The following is a 13,316-nucleotide window of genomic DNA, read 5'->3' on the forward strand; positions in this document are numbered from 1 at the left end:
AGCTACTATTGTTATTAGCAACCCTGTTCTTAAGTACTACGCTGTAGCTATAGACCTAGGCCTCTAGAAGTAGCGATTTGGAATCGCTAGGAAAGAGGACATTAAATACATTAATGTTAGCGAGTGTCCTAATGATATTAGGGTCCTGTTTATTAGCAACCTAACCCCCGCCTTAGCTGATCTAACTACCGACCTGCTCGGTAGTAATAACGATAAACTAGTGCCCCCTAATAGCATAGATCCTAAACAACTCGAGCGTATACTAGAACCTATTCGAGAGACCTATATTAATGTGTTTAAATATCACTTGGCATCGACATTGCCTATATTTAAAGAGACGGATTATAAGATTAATATTATAGAGGGTAAAGAGGTTCCTTTTGGCCCCCTCTACAACCTTAGTAAGCGAGAGCTTACTATGTTGCGTAAGTACCTAGAGGAAAACCTAGCTAATAGCCGCATTCGGTATAGTAACAGCCCTGCTAGTGCACTAATCCTATTTGTTCTAAAGAAGGATAGTGGCCTACGGTTATACGTTAATTACCGTAGACTTAATGCTGTTACTATTAAAGACTGCTGTCCACTTCCGCTTATTAATAAGACCCTCGATCGCCTTTCTAGTGCCTACTACTATACTATATTAGACATTAAGGACGCCTATTACCGTATCTGTATTCGTAAGGGCGATAAATAGAAGACAGCCTTCTATACTCGCTATAGCTATTTCGAATACTTAGTTATGCTATTTGGCCTAGCTAATGCCCCTATAACATTCTAGTCCTATATTAATCGAGCCCTATTAGGCCTATTAGACTATCTCTGTATAGTTTACCTAGATAACATCCTAGTTTATACACATTTACCTAATATTGCAGAACACTAGGCCGTAGTACGCAAGGTCCTCGACCGCCTACGAGCCTATAGACTATATTACAAACCTTCTAAATGTACCTTTGCTACTAAAGAGGTGTTATTCCTTAGCTTCCTCGTGTTAACTAAGGGTATTAAGGCTAATCCTAATCGGATTAAAACCATTACTAAATAGCCTGTTCCTACTTCGATTAAGGAACTATAGTCGTTCCTCGGCTTCGCTAATTTCTATCGTCGCTTTATTAAGGGCTATTTACGGCATGTAATGCCCCTAACTAAGCTTACTAAAACCAAGGCTAACCCGTCTAGAGAGTTCAAATAGACTAATAAGACGCAAGCCGCTTTTAACGGTCTAAAGCAACGCTTTACTAAAGTGCCCCTATTGTACTATTTTGTACTAAGCAAGTAGATCCGTATTAAGACTAACGCTTCACAGTTCGCTATATCGGCTATTATATTACAGCAATCAGATAAGGACTATTACTAGTACCTAATTGCCTTCTTTTTACGAAAGATAATCGATATAGAGCGTCGCTACGAGACCTACGAGTAAGAGCTCCTAGCTATTGTCGAGGCCTTTAAACATTAGAGGCACTATCTCGATAGTGTATAGCACACTATTTAGGTCTATATAGACTATAACAACCTCCGTAGCATTACTAAGGTTACTAGGGTTATAGGTCGATAGGCTAGATAGGCCGTCTACCTCGCCGGGTTTGATTTTAATATATTATATCGGCTAGGCGTAAGCAACCCTGCTAATAGCCTATCGAGGCGACCTAATTACGATAGCGAGACTTAGTATATTAATTTATTGTTTCTAACCCTATAGTATAAGATTGCTATAGCCCGTATTATTAATAAGCAAGCGTAGGATAAGCGGACTTCCGGACCCCGCGGCGGCAACAAATACTATAGCAGAGTTGTCGTTCTTCTAGTGCACGTTAAGAAGGACGTAGATCGCTCGAGCTATAATAACTTGATTAAAGATATTACTATCTATAGCGACAGCACTATAGAAGAGGTTATAGTAGTTCCGGCTGCTAGTGCTATTAGATGTATATAATGCGTACCTCGTTCGATAGCACGGGTGCTATTAAATAACCTTATAAATAGGGATAGTTAATCGTTTATAGATAAGCTATTGCGTACTTAGTAGAGGGACGCCTTTGCTGTCGAGCGCATTAATAAGCTTATAAGTAGGCGAACGACTCGATCTAGTAAGAGTAATTAGTCGATCGACGACAAAGGTTATTTAAAGTTCAAGGGCAGATACTATGTCCCCGCTAAATAATCGATCAGATAAGAGCTTTTAAAGAGGCACTATAATAGTAAGCTCGCTAGTTACTATAGTATAGAGAGGTCGTACGAGCTACTATCGCGTATATACTACTAGCTAAATAGTAAACGGCATATAAAGGAGTATATGCAGACCTATATAGTATACTAGCGAGTTAAAGCACTAAAGCACTTACTATTTAGCGAGTTGTCTTTACTTCCTATTCCTAGGAAGCTATTTGCTAAGCTTATAATAGACTTTATTATAGGCCTTCCTCCTACTAAGCGTAGGGGCAGCAAGGATGTGTATAATGCTATCCTTGTTATAGTAGATCGATTTACTAAAGGCGCTCGATACATCCCGGCGCGCAAGGATTGGACTGCTATTAATATAGCAGAGGCGCTATAGACTAATATCTTCTGTACCTATTAGGGAACCCCTAAGGGGATCGTATCCGATCGTGGATCGACACTAACGTCTTACTATTAGAGCGAGATTTGCTTATAGCTAAGACTAAAGCATCGGCTATTAATAGCCTTCTATCTACAGACTAACGGTCAAATAGAGAGGTAGAATGCTACCCTGTAGCAGTACCTGCGCAGTTATATTAACGAGAACCCTAACGACTAGGTTAACCTCCTATAACTAGCTGAATTCGTGTACAATAATAGTGTCTACTTATCGACTAAGGTATTACTATATATAGCTATAATAGGCTAGAACGCTGCTATACTATAAGACCTACTATCGCTCGAGGCCGAGCGTAAGGAAAGGGAAGCGCGTTAAGTACCGGAAACACTAGCGGCAATAGAACGTGTCTAGAAGATACGAGAAATCTATACTAAGATAGCTAAGAAGCTAATAAGGGCTTAAGAGTACTAAAAGGCCTACTACGATAAGCGCTATATACTAATAACCTTCAAACAAGGCGATATAGTTATGCTAAGTACTAAGAACCTCCGTATCCGCAAGCACCTATTACCTAATAGTAAAACAAGGCCTAAGCTCGCACTAAGATATATTGGCCTATTCCGTATTCGAGAAGTTAAGGGCTCTTCCGTATAGGCCTACTAGTTATAGCTTCTACCCTATTACACTATCTATAACACCTTCTATATATCCCTCCTTAAACTATACTACTAGCGTAAAGGCGATAAAGCGCCTACTAAGTTAGAAGAAGTCTTAGCTAATAGTAAAGAGCTGTAGTCTATAGAACGTATCCTAAAGTACCGGACTAGGTAAGGCAAGAAGGAGTATCTACTAAGATAGCAGGGCTATTTACTAGAATAGGACTTATAGGAAGCTGAAGATTCCTTTGAGGATATAACCGAGTTGTTAGATAAGTATTGGACTAGCGCGAAGAATAAGAAGAAGGCTAAGGGCCTATAATGTCGCCTAGGATTAATGCTATCCCTAGGGTGCTATTAGCTAACTAATTAGAGACAAGCAATTGTTAGTAACAAAGGACAATAAGACTACGCTAGGCGCGCTACGACGCGTTAATTAACTAATTGTATACTCTTTTAAGGACTCTACCTCTTTACTAACGCGCCCTATAGGTCCCCTTCTTATTCCTTTATTCTATCGAGGCCTCGAGGCCTAGGCGATCGGCGAGGGCGGCGTCGCGCTTGTAATAGCGCGGCCGGCGCGGCTATATTAGTAACAGTATTGCCGAGTTATTATTAGTTAAAGAAGGAAATTAGAAGAAGGTAAAGTTGGCGCTAAGACGACTAGCGCTGCTATTATTAATATTACTTACTATTGTCGCTGCGCCTATAGACATAACCTTACCTATACTACGAGCCTAAGGTACCTTTAATTAAAACTTTGATTAAAAGCTTTGAGCCTATTAAAGGTTTAATCAAAACTTTAAGGCTAAGTTAAAACTTTAACTAAGTCAAAAGATCGAGCAACTAATAGACTAACTAAGGGCAAAAACTGTAGAGCTAAGCTAGCCGGGGTCGATCTTATAGATAATAGGTTACTCCTCGATCTTTCTAACCCTTTAAGCGAGGCGAACCTTAACTACTGCACTTATAATAGCCTTTACCTATAGAAACTAGACGAGCTGTGTTTTTTCTAAAAAGTAAATAATAGCCCTTATAATAATAAGAACAAACCCTCGGAAGCGGACAACCCTCGGAAGCGGATATTACTAGGTCTTTTAAGAGTAGACGCAAAGAACTCGATACGACATTACTTAGAACGGAGGCAGTGCTATAATACCTCGTACGTCTACCTATTATAGTAGGGAAGACGCGCTCGTATTGTAATTAGTCGAAGGCCTTTAATTCTTGTAGATATATATTACTTTATAGTTTATTATATATAGAGATAGCGCAGTTGGAGTTGTATATTGTATTGTTTAGAGGTAAGGTTTGACATAGTTATATAATTAGGTAGTTAAGTGTTCAATTTAGCGCGGGCTAAGTAGCTTACTAGACTTGCTAAGTTAGCGGCAATAGAGGTCGTAGAATATAGACAGGCTACGAGGGCGCGGCCTTTAGAAGGGAAGCGTATATTAGGGCTAAAGAGGCTATACGTAATTGGTATATAACTAGGCTAAGTGAAGCTAGGGTCTTAGTGCCTTAGATAGGGCTTAGCGCTTAGTAATAGGCTAACTTGCCTGCCTTCCTCCCTCTCCTCTTAGATCTCTATCGAATACTACCTATACCTACTACTACCCTATCTACCTACTAATATACCCTTGTTACATCGAGCTACTATAGTACCTTTAACGTCTTTCTAGGGTTCTACCGAAGCCTCTTAGTAATAGGCTCTTCTTCTAGTATATAGTTACGCTTGATTTTAGGCTTAGTCTTAATAATAGGCTCGACTACTAGCGGCAGTAGTATTATTAGTAGCAGCGGCAATATTAGCAATAACGAGCCTTTAGACTCGGAGTCTAATAACTGCGTACGACTTAGTACTACTATTCTTATAACAATATCAACCTTCTTCTACCTCGATTACTTCTACGTATTTGCCGCCTATCCTCGAAAGTGTATTATATAAAGAAAGAGCCTAAAACACTATAAATTCGAATATCTATATAGGATCTATATACGCCGATGTATTGCCTAGTAAATACTTAATATTTAGTCGTATTCAGTGGATCTATATTCAAATTCATATTCAGATTGAATACTGAATACACTGAATACTGAATAATCATTATTCAAACTCTATGGCGCCCATTCGTCGACTACGTCCTGCACATAGCGTCTGGAGTCAAGCATAGCATGACTCTTAGGGCTTGCCCAAAAGATGCCCGAGGCCGTCCACGTTCTGCCAACGAACGTCAACTGTTGGCAGCCATTCGGACCATGTCTATGCGCACTTCCGAAGGCGAGATGCTGCGAGCTGCTGAGCTTTGTGTCGAATGCGTTCTGAACGTTGCTGGCAACCCGACTGGTCCCAGAAGTGTGGCAATTGCTCCACGATACCCGTAAGCATACGGTCAGCCAAATGCGCCAAGGTCAGTCAATCAAACGCAGGGAAAATGTAGATCTTGGGCAGGCGCCTGGTATACCGTCTTTCAAAGCTTCGGTGGTATCTTCTAAGCCTCCGAGCCCTACGACTGCTGTTTTGTCTAATAGGAGAAGCAGACTTTAACCACTCGGGCAGCGGACGCTACCATTCGCTTCTTGAAAGAGGGTGTACGGTCGTCCGGAATCTGACCCGAGAAGCACGTACTGGACTGCAGATGCGAGGGATCACTCTGGAGCCTTATGATGTATTTGGCTTGATCTCAATACGCATCGCAGCTCTCTTCCTGCGATGTTCATCCACAGTCGCAATGTATGACATGACAGACGTGATTGATTTGACAATATACAGCCAACTCGAACCATGAAACTCAGCCCCCATCCTTTGTCTTTCTGTACTGTAACTTATGTACCTCACATTCCACATGGTGAACACCGCATTCCAACCATCACACGTGGCGTCGTCGGAACAACGATTACGGTACGTCGGCCTCGACGAGCCGCATGATGAGGTGTTTCCGTCCCCACATCGGAAGTGTGGGGAATCCCTGCCAAAGTGAATGAAACACCGCGAAGAATGTGTCCCGCTAAGCGTACTCGCGCATGTGATGATGCACTCCTCTTTCCCAATGGGGTGTCCTCGTGATGGCGTGCTTCCGTTGCGTGCTGCATGGAAATTGAATCTCTCTCAAGCCATGTGCTTTACAATGATGTTACCTCCCAGCAAGGGCTTTGTTGCTTGAAAGCTTGGCGGTAGCAGTTCTGCTTACACTTGAGCTTGAGCTTTCAGGTCCCGAGACTTCTCCTTTCTTTGGAACTTTATTCTACCTTTACGACCTCATCAGGCCTCGAACTGGCTGGCACCTTGATCAGTGACACAACGCGTCTAAGATGGCGAAGCTGAAAGGCACCAGACTGGGCGCTTTCCGCGCCTACTTCTTCGGCTTCTTCGTGTGCACCGCTGGGTTCTTATTCGGGTATGATACGGGAATTGTTGGTAAGTACTGTAGTCAAGCTGAGGCTCGAGACAAACCCTTGCGCTCGCGCTATTGTATGCCAGCGAGAAAGCTTATTCGTAACGGCCGCTGACGAGTTCACGTCTTGGTAGGTGGTGTTCTGACGATGAAGGCGTACAAGAGGGACTTCGGGTACAGCGACAACACGACCGTGTCAGCCGTCATGGTGTCGTTGCAAAATGTTGGCGCTTTCCTGGCCGCCTTGGCCATCTCGCCCGTCTCGGAGCGATATGGACGAAAAACCACCGTTCAAGTTGCCTGCATGGTCTTCTGCATTGGTGTCATCCTTCAAGTCGTCCCGTCGCATTCGCTTGTATGCTTCTACATTGGAAGATTCATCGCGGGACTCGGTCTGGGTGGAGCTACTGCGGTTGTGCCCGCCTATAATGCGGAGCAAGCACCCAAGGAAATTCGAGGACGACTCGGGTCAGGTATGCAGATGATGTTTGCTGCCGGAGTCCTGATCTCGTACTGGATCGATTATGGGACCGTCGCAGATATGAAAGTCTCTTCAGCACAGTGGCAGATTCCTGTGGGTCTGCAAATGGTTCCAGCCGCTGTGCTTGGTCTGGGTCTTATCACTCAGAAAGAAAGCATCAGATGGCTTGCGAAGAAGGGTCGCTATGACGAGGCTTGGGACGCCTTGACATGGATGCGTGCTGATGATGGGCCCGAAGTCAAGGCTGAATTCAACGAGATCAAAACTGGTATCGCTGAAGAGTATCGTGCGAGCGAAGGGTTCAAGAAGCGCGAGCTACTCGAGCCAGCAAACCGATACCGTCTTCTCCTTGCCTTTGGCGTTTTCTTAGGACAGCAATGCACCGGTATGACAGCACTTGCGTACTTCGGACCACAATTCTTCAAACTATTGGTCGGAGCTGGCAACAAGAATCTGCTCATTACGGGTCTCTTCGGCGCCGAGAAATTCATCGCTGTCTCGACGTACATCTTCTTTTGCTCGGAGTGGTGGGGACGCAAGCCCACGTTCTGGATCTCGGCTCTGCTCATGGCTTGTTGCTTCGTCATTGTCACGGTCGTGAACAAGACCACCCCAGCTCCGGTCAACAATCAGACAACGAGCGCTGGCATTGCGACAGTCGCCATGATCTTCATCACCAACTCCATCTATCAGTTCTCGTGGGGTCCACTCCCATGGCCATACGCTGCAGAAGTAAGTCGTTCGGACGGAAGTGATAACCCGATACTTATCCAACACACCATCTAGATCTTCCCCTCCCGAATCCGCGAAATCGGAACCTCAGTCGGCGTCGCTACGCAATGGCTCTTCAACTTCCTCTTCTCGCTCGTAACGCCTTACATGATCGCTGCATGGGGCTCCTACACCTTCCTCTTCTACGCATGCCTGGACATCATCATGGCCATCTTGGTCTTCATATTTCTGAAGGAGACAAAAGGCCGCACGCTGGAAGAGATGGAAACAATCTTCCACTCCAGAGCTGCGTTCGACAACGAGGCGGTGAGGAGGAAGGCGATTGAGAATTTGGGCGGGAGCGATGATCACTTCACGACGGTTGAAGAAGTTCCGCCGAAAGCCGATAGGAGGGACGTCGATCCTTGAGCTGTGTATACAGGAACGGCTTGGTGCTGCGATTGAGAGCAGGTTTTTTGCGCATATTGCGGAAGGAAAGCTGGGACAGTCCGGCTTTGGAAATTCTGTTCATCGACGTTCTATGCGTGCTGAGCCCTCTGCAACAACATCTAGTACCATCTACTTTTTTTTTCATGAGGTGAGTGATCTACTGATTCTCTTTCGCAGCCCCTCAAACTAGCATCTGGACAATGCATATTCATCAGCACGAGCTCCTTTAAAGTCGATATGTTGCTGGACGATTCGCTCAATGGCAGCAGTATGAAGCTTAAAACCATCCAGAGCACAGGTCTCGAACTTCGGTCCGATTCCATGTCCCGATGGCTTATTCCGCTTCATAATACCGACTTGCAATTCCTCATCGAAGGCCCAGCTCTCGTTTGAGCCACTTCCCAGCACCAGCTCCGGCGCGGGATAGCGCGTCACTGACAAAGCGGTAAGAAGGCTTTCCGTCAGATTTTCTCTGATCTTGGCATCTAGTTCCGAAGTGATGTGGTCGCCGACTGCACTCTTCAGCTTGTGCAGTCCCCAGGCTGATCAGGTCTTGCTCCAGTTCGCTCCTACACATTTGCAGATATCGAATTCTGCTATCACATCATATCGTATGGTATGGTATGGTATAAAAAAAGCGGCCATCATCTACCTATAAAGTACATGTCGCACTCAAATTCCGAGTCATACCGAAAAAAAACATCCCCCACAGCGCCCTGCTGTACGCAACAAATCCTCTCCTCTCCTCATCAAAAACTATCCATCTCCTCGCGTTGCCTCAAATACTCCTTAGCCAAAGAATCCCCACCCTTAGCACTGAGACTCATCCAATGATGCGCAACACACATAGTCACGGGATCGCAACGATTGGGATCCTGGTTCTTCCTCCATTTGCCTTCCAACTCCTCCTTGAAAACATCACGAGGTCGAGAGAAGGGGGATATGACGTGTTCCATGAGTTCGGGGTGTGTGAGGTATAAAGTAGCTAATTCGCGTTGGGCCACGATGTCGCCTTCTTTGGCTGCGATTTGGTAGAGGTAGGCGGCGTCAGCCATGCTGTAGCGGGCGATGTCTTCGGCTGATGGGGTGCGACTTGGTGCTGAGAATGTGGCGGAGTCGCGTTGTTGTTGGGCGGTTGATGACGATCGACCGTGGCCGCGGTTGTTGGAGTGGTAGTTGATGATGCTGTCCGCCGTTTCGACCATGATGCCGCGGACTTCGTTTTTGAGGCTGGTGATGGCTACCGCAGCGTTCGTGAAGGCTTTGCCTTGTGACGTTCCTTGTAATGTTGCTGATGGTAGCAGAGCAGCTATGTATTGCAGGTCTCTGAAGATTGTTGAAGGCCGTAGTGAGCTCTTGGAGAAGACGCTGCGGAAGCCGGTCACGCTGGTCTCATTTGTGGATAGCACACTGGCGTCGTTCTCAAGCTGCGCATCTCCAGAAGCGTGGCGCATAAAAGAGGCTGACGGAGACCCACGTGTACCTTGTTCCATCATGTATGGCAGAAGCAGCTTATCGATGTCGTAAATATGCCCCAGCTTTGCTGCCGGGTTCGAGGTGATTGAGAACTTCTGCAGCAGGATCTCGAAAGCAGTCTCGAAGCCAAAGCGAACAAAGGGCGGCTTCAAATTAGACACTGAGTCTGCTGTAGGTGTCTGTGATCCGATGCTTGAGTGCAAAGGATGCAAAGTATGGAAGTGGCGTTCGGTCAGCTCCTTGCCCAGCCCAGACCAGAATGCGTTGTCAGTCTCGCTACCCTCCTTGAAGAGCACTGATGTCAAATCACTCAAAAGAAGGCTCGTTACTCGCTGTCGTAGTCTCTCAATCGCCTGCTGGTCAGGAGTAAACGGGATCGATGTTTGCAGCTTTGATATGAATGTGTCGTGTGCAGCCTGGGTCTGTGAGGATACCACACTGGTTGCGCTAGAAGGAGAGTCGACCTCTGTCATTGCCGGAGACCAGAAAGGCATCGATGACTTGTTCGTCAAGGTGGGGCTGCGAGAATCCAGAAAGTCTCTTGAACTGACGCTTGAAAGAGTATGAGATGTACTGGACAGAGCGTCATTGCTACGCAGTTGGTTGGAGAACGGCAAGTAATGTGGCTGCGTGGTGTTGCTGTGAAATCCAGAAAGTAAAGTAGGCCGCCTCTGGAGTGTCGGTGTCTGACGGCCAGGTCCGTCCCGAGCAAAGAGCGCAGAAGTCCAGATCGGGGAGTTGTCACTAGTGTTGGTGATCTGATCGACGCATTTGCGGATCTCCATGCAAAGCTTGTGCAGACGCTCTTCTCCTCGGCAAAGGTTGTCAATGTTGTTTCGATCCATCCATTGCTGGGTACCTTTAGCCTGGTCGTCACTCAGCTTATTAGATCCGCCATGTTCAGGCTTGGCGCTCAGAATGTCCAGAATTTGAGCCTCGGTCTTGAGGTGGAGATTGGTGGACGGAATCTTCGATGTGCTCCAGTGTCGCAAGGGAGGCGACATTCGTGGTCTTGTTTGCCGCTTGCTCCTTCCCATAACTCGTAGAGCGTTTGCTATCGAGCGCGCTTCATCGTACGCAGCAGAAGTACGGGCGTCTGCAACATACCACATCTTGTCTCGAAGTCGCTCGCAGCTGTCCAAGACGGGTTTGATGTTGCTATTGCGAAGAGCCTGCTGTGTCTGTGTGGATATTGACCACTCCTCGCAAATCCGCTGTAGCTCTGTGCTTTGATCAATAGACTTCTCGGAATTTAGCTTCGCACGTTCAATCACGGTCCGGAGTGCATCCATTCCTCGCTCTTTGAAAGCGAGCGAATGTAATTCCTGGCGCTGTTGGAACCAGCGATGAGCCCCAACAAAATCCGAACGACTCTGGCTATCCTGGATCGCCTGCTCGAAAAGAGCTTCTAACGCCTTCCATGCTGGGGTTGGCTGTGACGAGAATGGCTGCAGCTCGGTGTGAAACTTGTACAGCAGCACCTCAACTGCCTTAACGCAAGATACGAGTTCAGGCGAGACGATGTTAGTCATGCCTGCGGAGTGATCGTCCTTGCGTTGTCGCAAAGATTGGACTTCGGAATATTTCTCATGCATTGGTGTCAGCTTCGGAGTGTCAGTATGCACCTCAAAGACTTCCCAGAACTCCCTTGATGAGGTCACTCGTCTGGTGGCAAATTCTTCAAGCTCGAGTGAAGCTTCACGAACGATGTGCTCATCAGAGATGGTGTCGTCCAAGGCGTCAGCTTCCGTAATGCTGAGGTTTTGCACATCCTGTGAAACAGAGCTCGTGAGCTGAACAGGTTCAAAAGCTTTCTCATGTCGGAAGAGCGAAAAGCCAGAGATTGACGATGCTGACGACTGCAGTCCAGACTTGTGATAGTCGAGATCAGAAGACACTGAAGCGGGACGGCGTTGCGGATAAAGAGCAAATAAAGCGGTCGTGACATCTCTAATCGAGACCGCCATAAAGCTTGCGGAATTCTTCGGCGAGGTACGAGTAGTGGCAGGCATGTTGACAGCACCTAGAGTCAATCCCTGGAACCGCAGCATGATGGCGTTCACTCGAGTTACAGTTTGTGGTGAAATCGAATTGCCGTGTTTCCTGTATCGGGTCAGCGAATGATATGTATACAGCTTGCAAGAATAGCAACCAGGAATATGCGACATCAAAGACAGCCTTTTGCGCGCGCATAGCCGCTTCTCGCAAGATTCGTTGTCGTGCAATCTCAGAAAAGTAGTGGTCAGTCAGTAGACCATGAGCCTGTTACAGTCAGTGAAGTTCTTTGCCCATGACTGGCATCAAGGATTCAGCTTACCTCAGGAAGAGCCAAGAGATCCATGATGAAGGACGAAAACAACCATCGGGTAACGACAAACGCTGGAAAAGCACGCTGATGACCAGGAGAGTCTCGAAGTTGATCGAAAATTGCATGACATAATCTCAATGCTCCAGGTGGTAGGACACTTGGTATACTCTGGTCGCCGAACAAGTCAAGAAGGTTGTCCGCAGCCTGGACATAAAAGGCCTCAGTGCGGGCTTCGTCCTCGGGAGACACCTCGGATCGGCCTTCAACACGTGCCCGGAATGTCTGTTTGCTGGGCTGCTCAAGTAGGAATGCTCCCTTTTGGAGGGTTTGTAGAACCCAATCTTCCAGCCTGTCCTTGCCCGGCCATGGCAGGAGTGAGGACCAAATATCGAGGACATGCGGAACAATTCTCTCGCTGCCTGGTTTCTGCTCCGATACCAGCCTGGCACACACTGTGGCCCAGACATCTGTGATCAAAGGTTCCTCGACCAAGTCCTTCTGGGAGAAGCCACTGGAAGCAAATATCAGAGTTTCCAAGGCGCTTCCGTAAGCATGCGAAGTCAAAAGGTCCACTTGTGCGTCAACAATGAATCCTAAAGGCCTTGACGTTCGCGATATTGACCTTGATGCTGTGCCAAATATGGAATCCGAGGACCTTGCAGTATTCCGCTGCGGAAGGAGGCCTACAAGCTCCTTGTGTGACAATGATGCTAAACGGTCAGCCATAAACGTGCCATCGTGTCTGACTTTACTTAGAAAATCTATGATGGTAGTCCTGGATGATGCCGATAAATTGTCCAGGAACGTGCTTGTAGGCCTCAATTCCCCGGTCGATCCTGGTGCTGCCTCCTGGACCGTGGATGAAGTCGGCCGGAACGCATCATCACAGGCATCTTGGAATGCATGAAGGAGGTTGGCGAAGCTGTTCTTATCTTCGGACTTGATACATTCCGCCAAGGTGTGTTGGACCGAGTGAGCTGCTCTGGACAGACGTGCAGTCTTCGCCGCCGCTATTTGGAGGTAATGGAGGTTTTCTTGGGCCTGGATAGCTCTGCGCTTGTGGTACTTCTGCAGGCGCAGAAGATGGCTGATCTCAGATAGCGGCGCCATGTATCCTGGTTCCTCGGCCTGTTGGTTGGTCTGCCGCGGTGGCGACGGCATACGAATAGATCGCTGTGGCCGTGGCATAAGAGGAGCGGCCATTCCTGCACTTGTCTGCTCGTGAGATGGTGGGTCATCTTGGCCATCCGAGATGGGTTCGAACAGGCACGCTGCTTTG

The 13,316-nt window shown here is 46.9% G+C and overlaps 2 protein-coding genes across 2 annotated transcripts; one reads left to right on the top strand and one right to left on the bottom strand.

Annotated features, from left to right (window-relative positions):
- Positions 1 to 5,954: 5,954 nt before the first annotated feature.
- MYCFIDRAFT_203991 (uncharacterized protein) lies at positions 5,955 to 8,232 on the top strand (the record flags this gene model as incomplete). The annotated part of the gene is made up of 3 exons (XM_007929554.1): positions 5,955 to 6,634; positions 6,746 to 7,824; positions 7,879 to 8,232. The coding sequence occupies exons 1-3, from the start codon at positions 6,529 to 6,531 to the stop codon at positions 8,230 to 8,232; spliced, it is 1,539 nt and encodes a 512-aa protein (XP_007927745.1). The 5' UTR covers positions 5,955 to 6,528.
- Positions 8,233 to 8,836: 604 nt separating this feature from the next.
- On the bottom strand, positions 8,837 to 10,277 carry MYCFIDRAFT_211603 (uncharacterized protein). The gene has a single exon (XM_007929555.1). The coding sequence runs from the start codon at positions 10,221 to 10,223 to the stop codon at positions 9,003 to 9,005; it is 1,221 nt and encodes a 406-aa protein (XP_007927746.1). The 5' UTR covers positions 10,224 to 10,277; the 3' UTR covers positions 8,837 to 9,002.
- Positions 10,278 to 13,316: the final 3,039 nt, after the last annotated feature.

The sequence above is a fragment of the Pseudocercospora fijiensis genome, assembly GCF_000340215.1.
Source record: "Pseudocercospora fijiensis CIRAD86 unplaced genomic scaffold MYCFIscaffold_5, whole genome shotgun sequence".
In the NCBI taxonomy this organism is placed as follows: Eukaryota; Fungi; Ascomycota; class Dothideomycetes; order Mycosphaerellales; family Mycosphaerellaceae; genus Pseudocercospora; species Pseudocercospora fijiensis.